The sequence below is a fragment of the Lepisma saccharinum genome, chromosome 10 (genome assembly GCF_977018435.1).
Source record: "Lepisma saccharinum chromosome 10, izLepSacc3.1, whole genome shotgun sequence".
NCBI classification, from domain to species: Eukaryota; Metazoa; Arthropoda; class Insecta; order Zygentoma; family Lepismatidae; genus Lepisma; species Lepisma saccharinum.
In genome coordinates, this window is record NC_139238.1 from 43260972 (window position 1) to 43274767 (window position 13796).

General features: G+C 36.5%; 1 protein-coding gene across 1 annotated transcript in view; it reads left to right on the forward strand.

Annotated features, from left to right (window-relative positions):
* The first annotated feature begins 768 nt into the window (after window positions 1-768).
* The window catches only part of opa (Zic family member odd paired), a 99845-nt gene continuing 86817 nt past the window's right edge, over window positions 769-13796 (forward strand). The window contains exon 1 of the mRNA XM_083130455.1: window positions 769-1759. Within this exon, the coding sequence (XP_082986581.1) occupies window positions 874-1759 (886 nt within the window). The 5' untranslated portion in view covers window positions 769-873. The remainder of the gene's footprint in view (window positions 1760-13796) is intronic.

A 13796-nucleotide genomic window follows, 5' to 3' on the forward strand; every position in this document is an offset into this window, starting at 1 on the left:
GGATATAATTCTGTTTTTATCTACTTCAACAAGAGAATGGTTTTCTTAGCATCTCGTCCTCAAAGCGGAAAAAGCTTAATGTGAAAAAGGAGATATGTATTACTGCATACTTACAGTACCATTGTAAAGGGAAGAAAAGTTATAACTTTATTTCGAGTAGAGATGATTTTCTGCTTGTCATGGTCTTCGTGACGATCTCTTCTGTCGAGAATCATGAATGAAGTCATCTCAGGACCTCAATGAGTGGATGTATTGCGCGCCAGAACAGCGAGCGACAAGAGGGCTTGTGCGGACTCAGAGGGGATCCCGTGTTCGCGGTCTGCACGTCGAGAACTCCCGACGCTCTGCCCGCTGTGCTCTCCGACTGGCGCGACTGACGGTGGCCGCGAGAAGACTGTAGCACCGCTGCGCACCGCGGGACGCAGGCGCCGCCCACGGCCGGCACGATCTCCCGATTGGCCCTCCTCTCCCGCCGCGGACCGCACGGACCAATGACGGCGGAGATGGCACCGCGGGGGGCCACGATGCGCACCGAGGGGGCTCCACGGGGGGGACGACCGTGGACGAATCCCGGGTCGCGACCGAAGGGGGCCGGTACCCTACGGAGGCTGCCATTCGAGCGCAGGACCCCTCGCAGGGAAGATTGTCCCGCCCGGCTGAGAGAGCATGGTCCGAGGGACCCCCGGTTGTTGACGCACCGCAGTTGTACCCGTGCGCGCGGTGGAGAAGGTAGTTTTGGAGTGTCCACGTTAACAATAACATTTTATCGGTTCAGCGGGTGTAAGTTGGTGTTAAAGTGTTGGTGCTACTTTTTTGAGTGTGATTTTTAGAGGCCTCGCGCCTCGGTGGTTCACGTCCGGAGCCCATGAGGACATGCTGAACCCTTTCATGGACCCTACCCATGTCGCCGCGGCGGCCCATATGGGTATCAAGCTCAGCCCGCCGGGTCATTCCATGAGCGACGACGGGACCATACCGCACGGGCAGTCAAATCAACACTTCGCGTCCCAGGTAGCGAACGGATACAGCGTCCCCGTGTCCCACCACGCCATGGGACACCACGGACACCACGTCGGAGGGTACGCCACCAGGGACTTCTTGCTGCGGAGGGAGCACATGCCCACGCTCGCCGGGGGACTCTCGACGCACGAGGCCCTGGCGAACAACCAGCACCACGGGATGTTCGTACCATCCGGAGGACTCCCGCACCACGCGGACCCGACATCGAACCACGTAATATTCCCAGGGCTGCACGACGGACCGCACCACAACCCTCACATGAACGGGCAGATGAGGCTGGGCATGGACATGTATTCAAGAGACCAATTCAACCAGATGGGTGCGAACCAGTTCCATAACGCCATGAACATGAACCACATGAGCGCCATGGGTGCCCACCACGGCCCCCACGGTGCGTTCTTCCGGTACATGCGGCAACCCATCAAGCAGGAGATGACGTGCATGTGGATAGACCAAGATCAACCCTCGCCTAGGAAACCGTGCAACAAGACCTTCACGACGATGCACGAAATAGTGACTCACATCACGGTGGAGCATGTTGGGGGGCCGGAGTGTACCACCCACGCCTGTTTCTGGCAAAACTGTGCCCGCAATGGACGCCCCTTCAAGGCGAAGTATAAGCTAGTCAATCATATCCGAGTTCACACGGGGGAGAAACCCTTCCCCTGTCCCTTCCCTGGCTGTGGCAAAGTGTTCGCGAGAAGTGAGAACCTCAAGATTCACAAGAGGACACATACAGGTAAGCCATCACATTATTTATCTATTATCTATCCTACGCCACCGGCAGAAATACCAAAGCATAGACACTTTGCTCACATACTGAACTTTTTGTCTCAAATTACTCCTATTAAAAAATACCGCAATGGTACTGCAAATTTTGAGAAACTGCATGTATTCACAAATCCTTCTAGAAAATTCAAGTGATTTTTTGTGTTTTGCTTTCACTACCTTCTAGATATTTGTCATAGTTTCGTAGGACCGCAAGCCTACTTTCTATCACTGATATCTCGACAACAGCGGAAGGAAACTACACAAAGATTCAATTGAATGCTCTAGAAGGAATTCCGAACAGATTCAATCTCTCAGAATTTAGTAAACTTCAGTGGTTTCTCAAAATTAGAGGAATTTTTCGAAAACAATTTTCCTGGAGCAGGGTAATGTTCCAGGGCGACATTAACCCTTTCAGTGTCTTCAGTCGTTCATAGATATTCCCAATGCTTTTCTAACTCCAAGGAGGCTCACACACTAACGAGATTCATTTTAAAAACAAGCTGAAACAAATGAAAACATTCACACCTAAGTAATGTATCGTTACGGCACTTCGACGTCAATGTTTTCATTTGTATCTGCAGTTTTCTAAAAGTAATCGCCAGTCACTGTCCAGTGATTATTACTTCTAAGTACGACCTCCAAAAAACTTTTGAAAACGTTACATAAATGAGAATACTTCCTGTATTATTGTGAGGGCCATCTCATAAACGAGGGGGAAAACTATTAGATAACTATTTACAAGACACCACGAAACAGCAATGAACGTCCCATAAAATAAATTTGTCATGAAAGGGGAGTGCTACATCCACTGTGGAAAATTAATTACAGGTAATTAATTTCCTTGTATTAATTATTATAAAGGAATTATTATAATTCAGACAACTATAGATTCGGCACATGAATACTGAAATTTCAAATTCAGTTTTTGTTAGGGTACTGTTAGAATTTACCGTAACATTTTCAATATTCAACTATACTAAGGTGCCTGTTAAATTACAATAAAAAGTAAAATAGAGAAAAAACAAATACACGAGAAGCCACCGTTTTTTATTCAAATTTGAATATTTTGTCCTGCATAATGATAGATAATTATCATAAATTACAGTTGCATGCACCGTGAATACATTTTTAAAAACGGAATCGTTAAAATTATATAGTCACTCTATATAATGTCCGTTAATACTTTCAAATGGTCATGACAATTTTTTGATTTTTTGGAAGGGAGCGGAAATTGAGAGTCTTAGTGCGTCATATCTACAACTTTTTATGGTGTTTTTCTGACAATATAAAATTTGTGTACTTGCCTCTCCGTGGATGAAGTCCTCTGCAGGCGTTGGCAATAAATGAACGTTTCACCGCAGTCATAAGTAAACTAAACATATTGCACATCACATATTTGACCGCAAGTATGAGTTTAAGATATTAAGATCATATCTTAGACCGGCAATGATTCGGATAAATGCTATATGTAATGTGTAAACATAATTGACTTCAACCGGAGTATAGCGGCAGTACCGAATGCTCTATCACAGTAAAGTACAATTATTGTCAGCTTTAATTATAGTTTCTAGATACAATGATTGCCTCTAGGACTTTGTAATAACTAACTTATCATTGTAAAAATACATTGTAGAGGGAAAGAAATATGACGATACTATTACTGAAGAGCCAATAAATTAATTTTCAACAAACCATTGTTGTTGAAGTTAAGGACTCAATTTTTTATAAACCTGGCATAATAGGCATTTATACAGTACTGTACAAAGTATGTACATAAATTAAATACACTTTAAAACACTTAATTTATGTACTTTGCTGCTGTAGCGAGGTTTGCTACTTTTTCAAGGCTTATACAAATTTAGTTCTTTAACACTAACATCCACAACATTCACGGTATGTTTGAATTTGTGTACATAAAATAAATGCGATTTAAATAATACATCCCTGGAGCATGCAAAAATCTATTATACTTAAAATCATTATAGTTCGGTTTATTTTTCGAACATAAAAATACTACGATTTATTACATGACGTCAATAACGTTTCTGCAGAACGAGAAATAGTTAATAAACAGCATACAATGATTTTTTTAAAAAACGTTTCATCGTCAAACTGACTAAATCTATAATACATAGGTCTATGCTTCGAACAAATATTTTCAACTTTCGTAAGATATCCAGGCAAATTAGGGATATAGATTCTAACAGCGTCGTGCTGAAAAGACAAGAAGTAAATTCATCGGAACAAGAAAACAGTACCACTGAGATGAAAATGAACTTTCAATATGAAACCCGACGTTCGAATTTTCATTCCTTTGCGAAAATGTAATATTCGAAATGTTCTCTTATAAAAGAAATATAAGAATTTTTTATACTTCCGGACAGAGATTCGTACTATGTTGTTTCAACGATGAATGTTTATTTATTACCTGTACTAACTGTGTGACTTTATAAAGCCGAAATTTATATTTGTCTCTAAACGTTTTGATACGAGCCATAAGATTGTAAATTTGGGAATCACTTTTAAGTTCGCCAATTTTGAGGAGTCAAAAATACAATTTTGAGTGTCAGAAAACTGTTTGACACTGTTTGTTGTTGTACTGTTGTATCACAGAATATTTGCGAGATGAGGATGAATGATGAAGCATAACTTAGTTGGCAGCAACCTTCCTCATTTCAGTAACCAGTCCGAACAGAAGAATTCAACTATTGGCACTAAAGCGTCTGTATTGTACTTACTTATAAACATTCTTGCGCACTAATATTAGTAACAGTGTTCTAAATTAGCCGCCACAAAATGCGACTTTATTAGTTTTGGGCCTAGTGAAATTTATCATGTCGACACTTTTGCAGACTATGGAATCCAGGCCTTTTAAATAAATATGATGGTAAATAGATAGATATGTATTTTCAGACTATTATACATAATTTGGATTACGTTTCTTCCGCTAATCAATTTCATTCTTTGTTTTTTTTAATGACGACTGCGAGTGTAAATGAATTATTGACGAAATTCATGACAATGTCTTAGTTTGAATCAATCAACTTGTGTTCTTTACATTGTCGAACACTGAAGTGTGACGTGTCAATAAATGACAAAGAGTTATTCTGACCAATAGCTTTCGCTTTACAGGAAGCGTTTCGCTGCGAAAAATAAAAAAATGCTTCAAAGTATATTATTGCGACAATGAGGATGAATGATGAGTAGATGAAACTGATAAAGGGAAACTCACAAAAAGCCACCCGTGCTCACGCCGGGACTCGAACACGGCAACTCTGGTGACGAGATCGACCGGCCACTTATCCGTAAACACACAAACGTACGAGATTTGTCTTATGCAGTAGTTTGGACTTTTGATTTTTTTGCAATTTTTGCCAACTAAACAGACTCGAAATGCATTAAATCAATCAATCTTGATGCATTTTTGGTGCACTTGACATGATCATGTCTGACACGTTGAATTGTTCTATTTTTAGTGCAAGTTTTATTCGATGGATTTGTCTGTGTATTTTAATGCATCCAAAGTGCAACATTTGCAGTTTATGCACTTTTATATGTTACTGAAGTCAATAAATTATACATATTTATATCAATTGACACATTTTGGATTATGTGTGCAGATTTACTAATGTCTTCTTTAGTACAAAACTTGCGTAACAGCCAAAATAGCTACACGGTAGTTGGAGATATCTGTCAAAGAAAATGTTTTTCTTGTTTTTCACGAAGATAGCGAATTTTGAACTCTGGACAAAGCATCTCAAATTGATTTTCCCCGTGTCTTTACGAACTGCTCTGAAACTTGAAGAATAATTGTCATAAAAATAATATAGCTAACAGGAAATTAAGTGTTAATATTGTTTAAAGTAACTGCAAAGAAAGCAGACATGGTAACATTAAGTTAAAAGAGTCCGGTATTGTATTTTTTTTTCGAAAGCCATTATACTTCCACAGTTTAAAATCATATTAATTCTGGCTACATGAAGTGATGTTACGTGCTGTAAAGTGACATCAAAATTAGCTTCTTTTACATGCTTATATAAATATTATAGGATTTTTAACTAAAGACACGGTATGTAAAACATGAATGAGAGATTATGTTATAATTAAATAAGAACAAAATCCCGGAAAGGATTTGGACTTCTTTGTTTAACCGCTATTTGGCGAGTAATGCATAACATTTGAACACCTGATCAAACTTAATCGCAAAATATCACTAACTAACAAGAAATCAAATTTGAATACTAGCGTCTTCCAGAAACTACCACTTGTGCGCATTTTAGGATAAAGTTAATAAAAATTTCTCGGTTTGAAATGTTTCTTGTTATTTGTTTCTGAATGTTTAAAACATCGCTAAAAGTTTCGTGGCATCAGTGTGAATGTTCTCATTTGTTTCGCCGAGCTCCGTGGCGGAGTGGTAAGCACAACGCACTACGACGCGTTTCGGGTTCGAATCTCGGTCTTGGGCATGGGTGTTCTTTGTGAGTGTCCCTTCATCGATTTCGTCCTCTTCATCTTCGCGATTAGCCAACAGTGGCAGGAGAGCGAAGTAAAATAAACCAAATAATTTTTTTTATTCCATTTCTGGAAACCTTTTGTGGCACCAGTGTGATTGTTTTCATTTCCTTGTTCTCGGTTTCAAATGAATGGCGTTCACCATGCTTCCAGGACCAAAGTAGCTACTACTCATTCTGTGTGTGTTCCTTTCGGGAAACTATATCATCGACTCGTCGACTACAAACAACTCTAGACTCGACAACTCTCATTCAGAGTCCCTGCACGTCGGATGTAGTCTGGCCCACTCCGAAAAGATCATTATTTCTTATTTATTTTCCTTCATTGGCATAAAAGAACAATGCGAGATTTTCCCCAGCTTCAATCGTGCATTCTTTTCATTTTTTGCACACACCTAATGCGTCTTGCATTGCGTGTGTTCAAGCGATGCGCAGAAATGTATTTCACTCGCGTATGTGTGTTTAATTTTAAGTCACTTTATGCACAGCTAATCGGAGCTGGGCTTACAGTTCAATGTGAGATCCGAACCATGTCGGATATCGAACATGGGACCCCTCGATTACAATGAGTCGACGTTACTATTACGCCGTCGGGCAGGCCCACTTTACTCAGTATAATTGATCTCCTCGGAAAATTACTTTGAGAAAGTTCGTCTCGTTTACTTAAGTAACAGTACATACGGATTCATGAAAAGTGAGTTTTGTTTAAAGAGAATCACATTACGTGTGCTGGCTTTGAAACAATAATTGTATAACATCTTATTTTTCCCTCTACAATATTTACCTATTTGAAAATTTCCAGTAGCATCTAGAGATTCCAAGTGCCAAAGATTACCGTTTAGAGAAATGGAAATTCCACCCTCCCCCCCCCCCCACCCGTTCAAAAAGCACCCTGTTTATTTTTCTCGGATTCAACCCTCCTCGTATGATCTTAAATAGGAAAAAAAGGCATGTCGTGTAATTGCTTAAGATGGACCTCTTTCCCTTCCTTTTAAATGTAATCTCTCTGATTCACACCTATCTTGTCTGCACGAAATTCTATTAAAAAGCGGAACGCTATAATAAGTATACAAATTCTAAAACATACACAATTAACAGATTTGTTTTTCACTAATTGAACATTAACCATAGAATAGGCTATATAAATTCTACTGCAACTTCCAACAGTGGAGGAAAAGTTGACAATTTCATATGACTTCGTTGCGTAAGTTGAGTACGAAATAATTGAATGGTATTCCTTTTGAAATCTTTAATAAAAATGATATTATTTTTTGATTGTGGGAAGGTTGTGTTAAAGAGCAAAAATCCTTTACAAATTTCGTAGAATTTTACCAATCGGCGACAAACCACAATGACTACGAACAGAAAGAAAACAATTTCGCGTTTTGTAGTTTTACTACTTATCTACGGAACCTATTGTTAATTTGCAATATATTTAATTTTCGTCAAACCGTAAATAACATTATTTTTTATTAAAAATTTCACAGAAATACCATTCGATGATCGTGTAGTCTTCTTACGCGAAACAAAGAGAAGTTTTCACGTTTTGCTCAAAACAAAGCGAACTTTTCGGCCTTCAAATTTGCCATCTCGTTTCCGTAAACTCTTTCCGATCTCCTTGATTATTACTGAGTACCAATAATAGGTCGTGCCTGATTTGGGAAATTGATGCGTGTTTTTTGTACTGAATCAAACCAAATGGATTTTTCTGTCACTTTTTTTCTATTTCTTTTTTGTTTGGTGTAATGTGTCAATCAACACGAAGTGCAAAAACTGCTAGTTATGAACTTTTGGTGCATCAAAATGTAAAGAAATGCATCAAAGTGTACTTTTGTCAGTTGGTGTTCCGTGTGATGCACTAAAATGTATCACTTGACATGATCATTTCAAAGAAACCAAAATTAGGCCTACACAATACATTGATTTGAGGTATTTTGAATTTTGTGGGTACAATTTTTGTCTTCCTTCGTATTCCTTAGAATCTATATCTTCTTCCTTCTCTCTATCTCTCTCTCTTTCTCTCTCTCTCTCTCTCCCTCCCTCCCTCCCTCCCTGGCCATTTATTTCTTTTTTCCTCTCCTCCCTCTCGCATCTTTTATTTATATATTTTTCTCTATATCTGCTTTTCTCAAAATACTTACATTTAATGAGATGTAAAGGACGTACGGTTTTCAATACCTAATACATAATATATAACAATGTAGTACATAAATATAGCTATTCACAATATGTAATACAAACCAGTTCAAGACATTTAAAAAAATATTTTGACGCCGCTTTAGAAATTTTCAGCGTTCCCATCAAGTGCACTTATATCGCTTGACTCAAAAAAAATGCATTTTTTTCTCTCTTTCTTTCTTGACGCACTTCCAAATCTGTGTGTAATAACTATAATTACGAATTTTAATGGGAGAAACATTCGTGTAGATATTCTTACATGCGTAAGTAATAGACGAGCTCAGAAGCAAATTATTGTGCGATATTGCAAACACTGTGAGGTTTATTGGACAAAGAATTTTGTTTTAAGCAGGATAGGTCTTTTCTTGATTCAAATATAATCAACAGATTTATTAATTCGCTGCTCGGTGCCATAATCATGTATGGAAAAACGAGCAGAATTGTGTTTGAGAAAAAAAGACAAAAAATTAAATTAAATTTGAAATGTCATAAAATACATTTTTTAGATTTTAAGTGTTAAAAATCGCGTCCTCTTCCAACAGCTATACATTGAAGAGGCCGTTTTTTTTCATTTGAATTTATTCATGATTCACTCTGAAATGTTTGAAATCAAGGTTGATGCCCTTTTAGTGCAACAATTGATTTCTTTGATGCACTTTTAGTGCATCACATGGAATGAAACCTGATAAAAATATGCAATTCTCTATATTTTGATGCACCAGAAGTGCAATATTAGCTTCTATGCATTTTAATACATAGCTAGATCCATTTAGAATTCTAGGCAATTCGATAAATTTTTAATGTGGATTGCATTTCTTTATTGCATAGATACTTGCAATAGAAAATGGAATTACGGCCACAGGAAATCATCAATTGTAATTGTGGAGAAGAAATTCCGAAAGTAAGCGTTATTGTAATTGACATTTGAGTTCTTAAAGTGGGCGGGTTTCTAATTTAAATATTTTGCCATTATCGTACACCAGCGATAAATTATTTACGTTAACACGACTTGAATTTATTATTGGTCTCATTAATCTTTTCGTGTGTTTTATGTGGAGTGTGTCGTTTCCTATGCAAAACGTGAACAATATGTTTAACCGAGCGAGCGAGTAAATTTGACAAAGTATCAAGTAATTACATTTTATTATGGAAATGTAACAAGAAAACCATGGCTCTTATTAGACTCGTGTTTTTACATGTATTGAGATGCAATATAGCTAAACGGAAGTATTAATATTCATAGAAATATTTCATAAAACATTACGATGTCATAAGGTTAATATTTAATAATTTATACATGAATTTCGCTGTTAAACTAATGCATAAAGTAGTTTAAATAGCCATAAATTAATACACATGCGTGTTTTACTCGCGTTATGGCATTCTCCTGACGATCGCACAATTGGAAATCCATCTTTAAAATTCAACTGTAACTATTTCGCGCACAATCGTAATTTTACTTACGGTGTTTATAATGTACGTCACATAAGAGTGATGGAGTTGGGGTTTTTATCTGTCCCCTACAAGAATGAAATCAATGTAAACAAAAGCATGTCACTTGCCTATTGGTTCATTCTTAAAGTCCAAACTTTCATAGATATATCATGTTCATCTTACACTTTTAGAGTTACAAAGTTTATAGTAGGTATTCTACCGTTCAAATTTAACGACATGCCTGGCAATTTACAAAAATAGGAAGCAACCCTTGCAGTTTAAGAAACGGAATTTTTAAGAGTAGATAAATTAGGTAAACTATGATATTTTAAAAACTGTCATGGTAGTTTTTAAGGTATAATGGCAGTGGAAAATGACTTAATTTATTCATTCAACATATACTGTGTAAGTGGAGGTGTATAATCCATCAAATCAGGAATCACAACTTCACTATAACAGCTAAATTAAGTGATGTACGTTTATTATATAACTAGAATCCTAACAGCTGGTGTCGAAATCGGATAATAGGATTTCTTACTAGTCATACATGCATTTGGTTATATTGAATTCGTTCTTCCTGTGGACGGAGAATGGACGATCGAGACCTCGGTTTCAAAATCGAGACGAAACCGGGATTTGTTCTCCGAAACTAGATTATTTCGAGACTTACTACAATGTAAGTTATATGAAATGAAAACTTTCACAAAGTCAAAATTGTCTCCTCCACACACAGAAACGTTAAAGTTAATAATTGACGCGAAGTAGTGCGTAAAAGCTATGCCTCAAGTAAACTAAACGTCTGAAAGCACCACACATTGAATATACATTAAAATGGATCTCAATTTTTATAAATAGTAATTTTTACCATACTAATAAACTCGTTAAAAAGTATAAAATATTTGATAAACTTACTTCCAAACCAAACTAATTAGTATTTAATTCTTAAAATATAACTAGTCCATAAATAATCTAAAATAAGGTTTTCTCTTACGGAAATAGCATGCATAAACAAGGACATATCGAAAGACTTACCAAATCGAAAATTAATGTATATGAAGTTCATTTATTTCCGCAGAACTTATATAGAGACAAGGATTAGATGTACTCACGCAGCTTTGCTTTGACATTACCTGCCAAAATTCATGCGTAACACTAGTAATAATAATGCGTATAAAAATAATGATCAGGGATCTAGCAACCTTTTTGTTATTCAATAAATCATCCATTTTAAAAATGTTTTGACATTAATTTCTTTGGTAGGACAGTTGGTTTCTGTACAAATTTTATTGAGCTAAACTGGCATAAGCTAGACAATGAATAAGTTCTGTTCTATCTCCATTTCAATATTATTCATACCTGCTCATGTAATAATAACAATAGCACTAATTGTTATTAATTGACGTATTTAATACTATTAATACATATTAAATTATTAAGCTATTTATTACAAACGTTATATGAATTATTATTACATGTGCTCGGAACCCTGTCGAAATATAGGTCTAGGCACGTGACTGCTGCATAACGTATTGAATATTGGCAATTTTTTACTTGCTGTTTGAGAGAACGTTTTGTTTTCTTGAATAACAAATTAACAAGAATAACATTATTAAGTGTTAATAAGATTAACAGAAAAATGCATGAGAAGTAAACCAATTGTATGATCTAATTGTGCAATAAAATGCATTAAATTTCGATTCCAGAGGCTTGACACATCTTAACACATCATTTTATCTTGACACATTAAAAATGCATCGGATCAGATGTTTCGAAGAACAAGAAACAACTATCACATGCATGGTTGTATCTATTGATGCATTGGAAGCTAATTAATTAAATCTGATGCATTTTCTTTTCTGGATGCATCCGACTTATTTAGACATAGCAGCTGTTCGAGTAATTTACTGAAAGCTAAGATTGAGTTCTTTTTATCGTAATTGCAAAGTAAAAAGTTCAACTGATATGCTTCGAGACGAGACGGATTTGCAAATCGATACGAGACAGACATGGTCAAGTCTCGTCTCGTCTCGGTACAATCAGTACCAGGGTTTTAAGTACACCGCGAGTACCCCTTAAGTTATATCGGCCAGACGCAACGGATTAGCCGTCACGTCACTTGAACAAACTCCGCAGTTCTCATCAAGTGTCGCGCATTTCCAGAGAATCTTTCTATCATAAATTTACTAGAATCTGAAATATAGGTGGCGCTAGAATCTGTACTCTAGCAATGCAAACGGTCTGCGAAGCTTATTATAAGGAGTGCATTGTTTATTTCATCAACAAAAACATCTCGATTTATTTTTATTCATTCTTATAAATAGTAACATTCTATTGTTATAATTTTTGGTTTGCAAAAAGGGACATGTACATTCGCGCTATTTATTTTGCATCCTTGTTTTATATTAAAAATAGGCTATAATTTTCAAAAATATGCTCAGCTGTCACAATGTATCTATGTTAGATATGCACTAAAATCCACCAGGTTTTTAAAAATATCATTTATGTTATATTACTCGATATCTTTTTTTTTTTAATTTTGATAAAATGTATCTAATATTCATAACCTAACTTCCAAACAATTCTATACTTTACTTCTAAGTAATGTTGAATTCTTAAAATACAATAAGTTCCTCCTTGTGTTTAGGAGTGCGCGAAATAATGTTACTTATTGAGTAATATGTTTAATGTTACTCATTTTCATCTTGCTTTTTGTGAGAACTCTTTTTACCTTACCTTTAGCAACGAATTAACAAGAATAGCATTAATAAGATTAACAGAAAAATACATGGAAAGTAAGCCAGCCATGAACTAATGATGCAATGAAACGCATAATGTACAAAAATGCATTAGCACACATTGATTCAAGCACCAAAACGCATAGGAATGTGCCACTGGATTAGTCTTAACACTTCATTTTCTCTTGATGCATTCAAATAGGAGTCTACATGCGGTCAGAAGTCGGTCATTCAATAACGAAGAAATCAACAATGATTCATTAATTTCGTTCATTTTTACTTCGGTTTTATACTACTTTTGGCTAATCGCAAAGATGAGGATGAGTAACGGTACGATTAAATTGATGAAAGGACACTCCTGTCTAGGCCAGGATTCGAACGCGGGATCCCGAGCATTGTAGCGCGCTATGTTAACCACTACGTCACGAATGCCTGCGATTGGTGTATTTGAAGTGCATAAGGAAATTACAGATAATTAAAAATACAGAAAAAAGCATAATGTAAGTAATATCACAAGTTTACCTGGGCAACTTCAAAACTGCTTTAAAAATATTTTATAATTGCAGTAGAAACGAAATTACACTTTGTACCAGTCTTTGTACAAGCATTGAGGAGCACCTTTCTATTTTGCAATTTATATACACTGACTTTTCTTTCATATCAATTCACTAAGAAATTCTTGGGTTCAAATACTAGCCTGGCCATTCATACTTTCCGAGTATCTCTTCGTCATTTCCTTCTAATCATCACGTATCCTCTTCACGATTAGCCAAAAGTGGCAGAAAAGCGACGCTAAAGAAGAAAAGTAGAAACATAAATCTATATTCCTAATAATTTTTGTTATCATTATTATTATTTTCGGGGTGCGCAAACACCCCCTCGCACCCCGCTGGCGCCGCTAAAAATCGCAAACTTATAAACGCCTAACCTACAATACACTTCAACGAGATACACAATTACTATAACTAACGTCAAGATTTTAATGTCGAATCAGGAAACTATTGTCTCTTTCTTCCCTCTAGTCTATTCAATGGACACTGATAGATGTCACGGTAAACTTTAGAATAATCTACGCTTAAAATGTAACAGTTTCGCTGTAAATCTATAAAAACGAGATGTAATCTATTTTAATTTTAAATTTTACTAC